At 35.2% G+C, this 7,500-nt stretch overlaps 1 protein-coding gene across 1 annotated transcript in view; it reads right to left on the bottom strand.

Moving 5' to 3' along the window:
• LOC136826710 (kielin/chordin-like protein) overlaps window positions 1-7,500 on the bottom strand; it is a 559,277-nt gene that overhangs the window by 85,705 nt on the left and 466,072 nt on the right. The window contains exon 3 of the mRNA XM_067084103.1: window positions 1,083-1,225. Within this exon, the coding sequence (XP_066940204.1) occupies window positions 1,083-1,225 (143 nt within the window). The remainder of the gene's footprint in view (window positions 1-1,082; window positions 1,226-7,500) is intronic.

Below are 7,500 nucleotides of genomic sequence, written 5' to 3'. Positions count from 1 at the left end.
TATCTTCTGATAAATAATTTAATAATAATAATAATAATAATAATAATAATAATAATAATAATAATAATAATAATAATAATAATAATTTCGAGTTAATTTTCCTTGTACGTTTGTGCCACATGAATAGGGGTTTATCTTTTGAATAATAATAATAATAATAATAATAATAATAATAATAATAATAATAATAATAATAATAATAATAATTTTTTAAATCAATGGCACCTGTAATCTTGTTCCATGTGAGGTTCAATAATAATAATAATAATAATAATAATAATAATAATAATAATAATAATAATAAAATAATAAATGAATTGGGAAAATCATTTGAATAATAATAGGAATAACACAAATACTTCAATCCGTTATGCCTTCCTGACATGAAATTACGCCGAGTATCAAAACGAACTTACAAGACTTCCAGTTAAATCCACCAGGAATTCTGCACAGAACCTCCACCGTAATGAAATGAAATGACACATTCCCACTCCCCTGACACTCGGGGGAGGAGGGCAAACATTATTAATGAAATTATGACGTTTTGCTTTGAAACTGTATATAAAGTCGAAACGACCAGAAATTTATTTACTCCCACGGTTTCTATTTTTAGGAGGAAGGACCCTCGCTGCCCCCAAACCAAAACCCTTTTCCCCCAAGAGGTGAATTAATAAATAACCGAGTGGTCGATGTTCAACTTGAGAAATTACGTCGATTTAATACTTTAAGTTTTAAGATTTTTAATTCAGAGATTTGTTTATTATTACAGGTGCAAGATTATTAATCTCTCTCTCTCTCTCTCTCTCTCTCTCTCTCTCTCTCTCTCTCTCTCTATATATATATATATATATATATATATATATATATATATATATATATATATATATATATATATATATATACATATACTATTTCTTTATATGTATATGTATATATAAATAAAATATATATTTATATATATGTGTATATATATTATATATATATATATATATATATATATATATATATATATATATATATATATATATATATATATATATATATATATATATATAATGTACACATCTCCATCCCCTACTCACCTTGGGCACTAGGGATGGGTCAAGCTGGATGTTATCATAAACAGCCCTCAGTCGCCATGCAGGTGTGTCTGGGATGGGCCCACGGGCGGCAGACACCCCCGTCTGGGACCCATTGATGCTTAGAAGGTCCAAAATATCCCATTCTGAAGAAAAAGAGAAAAAGATACCGGTTAATTATGGAAAGGAAAAGAAAGAAATAAATGGATGATTCTGATAATGGGACAGAATGATATGGTATTGTTACTTGTTACTTTATATAATAATGGACTATATATATATATATATATATATATATATATATATATATATATATATATATATGTATATATATGTATATATGTGTGTGTGTGTGTGTGTTATGTTATATATTATATGTGTTATATACACACATTACATATAATATTATATATATATATATATATTACACATAATACATATATATATATATATATATATATATATATATATATATATATATATATATAATATATATATATATATATATATATATATATATATATATATATATATATATATATATATATAAAACTAAGGGAAAAATAAACTCATTTCACCAGAAATACTTGCAGTAAATGTTTTTTTTTTTTCATTACATGCAATAATGACTATAACTTCCCTCATTAACCAATTTGGAATTCTCTACCTTACCATGTTCTTTTCCACAGAGCTATCCTTCACTTTTTTAAGAGGCAAAGCTCTTACTTCCTTGTATGCTTTGTCCTTTCCTAACTCTTTTTTTTTTTTTTTCTATGGTCATGGGTAGCCTAATTCCTACATGTGAAAAGTAATGAAATTTCCCTAATCCTTACCGAAAAATTTATAAAATTTCCCTAATCCTTAGGGGAAACGATGAAATTTCCCTAATCCTTACTGGAAAAGTTATGAAATTTTCCTAATCCTTACCGGAAAATAGTTATGAAATTTCCATAATCCTTACCGGAAAATAGTTATGAAATTTCCCTAATCCACATCGCATAGGAAATTATGAAATCTCCCTAAACCTTACCGAAAAACAATTATGAAATTTCCCTAATCCTAAGAGGAAAAAATATGAATTTTCCCTAATCTTTATGAAATTTCCATAATCCTTACGGAAAAAATTTATAGAACACCTCGCATCACCTCGACAAAGCTTTCGTTAATGAAAAACGCAACAACCTATCGAAAATAAAACAATTAAGATGCAAGATACAGTCCCAGGTTTCAAAACGTAAACAAACACGGCGCTCCCAGACGTAAGAGATGAGAAACTTATCTAAGCGGCGAAAATGTTTAGGCAACGTACGAGTTTACTCGCGAGAGGAAGAGACGCCCTGGGAAGAAACTAAACTAAACTAAACTAAACTAAACTGAACTAAACGAAAGGGGGTTGCGGAATGAAACTCGGAAGGAGAGAGAGAGAGAGAGAGAGAGAGAGAGAGAGAGAGAGAGAGAGAGAGAGAGAGAGAGAGAGAGAGGAGTTTGGTTTAAACAGGTCCTTCCAAACTGCGGATTGATTAAGACCGTCTTGGGGTTGCATATTGGATGACGTGTTAAAGGGGAGCTGCCGAGGGCAACATCCAAGATGGATTTGTGTGTGTGTGTGTTATCCTGAGTGAATCACCTTGTGTAAACAAATGTTTGCTTTTTTCTAACTATCTATTTATCTATCTTTTGACTTTTAGAGTGTGTGTGTGTATTATCCTGAATGTATTACCTAAAGTATACAAATGCTTGTATTTTTATTTACCTATTTATCTATTGTTTGGTTTTGAAGCATTTATCAATTAAGCAATATTAACCAGTGCACTCATACTGGCAGAATTTGCGGTAATGTAAGAGAGCTGGAATGGCGACGTTATTGGAACGTCCCAGTAACTTCCCACTAACGCTCCAAATAACGTTCCAATAACGCCCTTCTAACGTTCCAATATCGCTGACCTAACGTTCCAATAACGCTGATCTAACGTTCCAATAACTTCCCACTAACGTTCCAATACCTTCCCACTAACGCTCCAATAACGTCCCACTAACGTTCCAATAACGTCCCACTGCCGTTCCACTAACGTTCCATTAACGTCACACTGCCGTCCCAATAGCGTTCCGACAACGGCCCTCTAACGTTCCAATAACGTTCCACAAGAGTTCCACTAACGTTCCAATAACGCCCCTCTAACGTTCCAATAACGTTCACTAACGTTCCAGTATCTTCCCACTAACGTCCCACTAATGTTCCACTAACGTCCCAATAACGTTCCACTAACACCCCACTATCGTTCCAATAAAGTTCCACAAACGTCCTGCTAACGTTCCAATAGAATCCAATAACGTTCCCCTAACGTTCCAATAACACCCTCTAACGTCCCTATGACGTTCCACTAACGTCCCACTAACATTCCAATAACTTCCTAGTAATGTTCCACTAACGTCCCACTAACGTTCCAATAACGTTATAACGTTCCAATAGTCCCAATAACGTTCCATTAAGGTCCCGCTAACGTTCCAATAACTTCCCATTAATGTTCCACTAACGTCCCATTAACATTCCAATAACGTTTCACAAACGTCCCACTAACGTTCAAAAAAGTCCCAATAACGTCCGAATAACGTTCCAATAACGTCCCACTAACATTCCAATAACTTCCCACTATTGTTCCATTAACGTCCCACTAACGTTCCAATAATGTTCCACAAACGTCCCACCAACGTTCTAATAACTCCCCAATAACGTTCCAATACAGTCCCTCTAACGTCCCAATAACGTTACAATAAAGCCCCAATAACGTTCCAGTAACGACCTACTATTGTTCCAATAACGTCCCACTAACGTTCCAATAACGTCCCACTGCCGTTCCACTAACTTTCCAACAACGTCCTACTAACATTCCAATAACGTCCCATTACGTTCCAATAACATCCCACTGCCGTCCCACTAACGGCCGGCCTAGAATGTTGGATCATGACACCTTGCATTCTGCAAACTTACCTAAGGGCTACAGATGAGAGAGTCACACCCCGTGCTCGACGACGGCAAGTTTAGTGCCAAAAATGTTGCAGTTACCCATAAGAAATATATAGAAAGGAACAACATATACTGAAGTAAAAATTGGCATTTTTCCTCTTCGTCTGGTTTCAAAACTAGGATGAAAACATTGGCAGAGGGAATATGATTTAGTATAGAGATGTTTGTTCTTTTTGGGGGGGCCATTGGTGGTATATTGCATTTTGGTTAATACCCTTCAATTTAGAATACATTAACTTGAAATATTTAGGGCGGGTTTCATAACGGTGATCTAATTCGTCCATTCAGTAAATACTAATTTTTATATATACAATTTTGAAAAAAAAAAAAAAAAACATAATGCGCAATTTCACACGTTTCCCGATTGGATCTGCTATCAGAATGTTCAGGAAAAAACAAATCACTGGTGCACAAACATTTTCAGCATTTCCCTACGAGTTTTCTTCATGGTATGCTTGAAACATTTTTCCCCAAAACATTTCCCAAATGCCCCGAAGACCCAACTGCAGTCGCCACACGTGAATGCGAGATGACGCAGAGTGAAAGAGAAGCCTTTTGTACAACAAATCAATTCAATTTTCGTGTATATAAAAGATTTCCTTTGATCTCTTGGCCCCGTTATCGAGCGTCGCCTCCGCCTCTCCCAGTTCTGTCAGGGGAGCCCCTTATTTTTCCCAAGTGTGAAAATGGGAAGGAACTGAAGAAAAAGAAGTTATTTCTGCACGACAACAGGAGAGAACATTATTCCTGGATGAATTGAGGAGAACGCAACAGGAGAAGATTATCCCTGTGTAAAAACAACAGAAAACAAGAACAGAACGTTACTATTGCATTTGTAAACAGAAAGAAAAACCCAAAATGAGGAAAAGCATCCCTCTGTGTCAACAGAACAGAACACAGCAAGAACAGAACCGTACTCCTGAGTGTATTTGTCGTTAGTAACAAAAACACAAAATGAGGAAAGCATCTCTGTGTGCCAATAGAACAGAACACAGAACTGTACTCCTGAGTGTATTTGTTAATATAAACATGAACACAGAGAACGGTATCCCACTTTGTAAATGGATAAGAACAGTATTCTTTAATCCCAGTGGAAGAGAAAGTATTTTGAATATGCATGAACACAGAAAAACAGAGCAAAAGTATTTAACTTATTCTACTAAAATAAATTTTTATTTTTAATTCTTAAGGGAACAAGAGTAAAATAAAGAGAACATTAAGAGATTTCAATCTTTAAATCAGGACAAACCAAAATTGGATGACAAGAGAGACCTTTCCCAAGAATTAATAATATATACACATACATACACACACATATATATATACACATATGTATATATATACATTATATATATATATATATATATATATATATATATATATATATATATATATATATATATATATATATATATATATATATATATGCTACGGCCTACCCCACCGCCCGCCAAATCAAAGTCCTTCAAAAGAAGGCATCGTGCTTACCCCATATAAAAATGGAAAAAAAAGCACGTTAAAACGAAGAAGAAGATATATATATGATTCTGTTAACTATTTGTTTACACATCTTACAAATATTTCACATGCCTCAATAATTCACTTGTATTTTTGGTTTTTCCTAAATTGTCAGAAATTCAACCTGGCGACAGGCTCATTTTCCCCGGGTAATTTTTTTCTTATTATCGTTTACACGCTAATGCACCCAAAGCATGTGTTAATGAGATGACACTGGAATAATTGCAATTTAAAGTGCTGTCAGATTTTGGCTGCGTGTGCGTTCATTATTTTATTTTAAGCTAAAGCCCTATAGGATATCGTTACCCAACTGAACGAGGAATTAATTCCTACAGGGGCAATTGACCCTAAACTGGGAATAGCTAAACATTGCCACACAAACAGTAGTGCCTCAATTTCCCTGGGGTCAATAAACTTCCCCAGTGTGGCATATCCTTTCTTCCAGGTTAGGCCTACTCTTCGTTCTCTCCCGTTTTTAGTTTTCTGAAAAGAAAGCTATTGTGCCGGCTTTGTCTGTCCGTCCGCACTTTTTTCTGCCCGCCCGCAGATCTTAAAAACTACTGAAGCTAGAGGGCTGTAAAGTGGTATGTTGATCATCCACCCTCCAATCATCAAACATACCAAATTGCAACCCTCTAGTCTCAGTAGTTTTTTATTTTATTTAAGGTTAAAGTTAGCCATGACCGTGCTTCTGGCAACGCAACAACACAGGCCACCACGGCCGGCTGAGAGTTTCATGGGCTGCGGTTCATACAGTATTATACCGAGGACCACCGAAAGTTAGATCTATTTCCAGTGGCCTTGATTGTGCGCTGTAGCGGCTGTACAGAAAACTCAACTGCGCCGAAGAAACTTTGACGCAGTTTTCACTTTTTTTTATGCCTGAAAAAGCCACTTTGCAGAAAAGAAATCAGTAATCAAACGGAATCTCTTATCAAGGCTATACGGTTTCTTTAAATAACAATAATTTATTAGTATCAAACGTGGATTCCGTGTTTAAAAAGAGAAAGTATATCTAAAGTGACAGGAATTTTCAAAATATAATTTTGGAAATACAGATAAGGAAGAAAAATTTCGACATACTAGATTATATTAAATATCGATTTTTACTTTACTTTTATGTGCAGATTTTGATTTTTTATTGCATGTTGACTGACGGATAAAAATACTTCTTATTCTCATTTGATCCGTGGAAGACAAGCTCTCTCTCTCTCTCTCTCTCTCTCTCTCTCTCTCTCTTCTATCTATCGATATTCCTTTCATCGACTTCTTTTTGCTTCTTCTCTCTCTCTCTCTCTCTCTCTCTCTCTCTCTCATCATTCTATCTCTATTCTTTCATCAACTTCTCTCTCTCTCAAATCTCTCTCTCTCTCAAATCACTCATCATTCTATCTATCGATATTCCTTTCATCAACTTCTTTTCGGTGCATCTCTCTCTCTCTCTCATCAGTTTATCTATCGATATTCCTTTCATCATCAACTCTCTTTCGGTGCTCTCTCTCTCTCTCTCTCTCTCTCTCTCTCTCTCTCTCTCTCTCTCATCAGTTTATCTATCGATATTCCTTTCATCGACTTCTTTTCGGTGCATCTCTCTCTCTCTCTCTCTCTCTCTCTCTCTCTCTCTCTCTCTCTCATCAGTTTATCTATCGATATTCCCTTCATCAACTTCTTTTCGGTATCTCTCTCTCTCTCTCTCTTTATCTCTCCTCTCTCATCTCTCTCTCATCAGTTGATCTATCGATATTCCTTCATCATCTTTTCTCTGCATCTCTCTCTCTCTATCTCTCGACTCTTTTCAGTGCATCTCTCTCTCTCTCTCTCTCTCTCTCTCTCTCAATAAATACTATGTTCGACGCTGCACTCTAAAAGCTGACAGAA

This window comes from Macrobrachium rosenbergii, chromosome 41 (assembly GCF_040412425.1).
Source record: "Macrobrachium rosenbergii isolate ZJJX-2024 chromosome 41, ASM4041242v1, whole genome shotgun sequence".
Classification (NCBI taxonomy): Eukaryota; Metazoa; Arthropoda; class Malacostraca; order Decapoda; family Palaemonidae; genus Macrobrachium; species Macrobrachium rosenbergii.
Note: the sequence above shows the minus strand (reverse complement) of the source record. Positions and strands in the feature narration are given on the sequence as shown.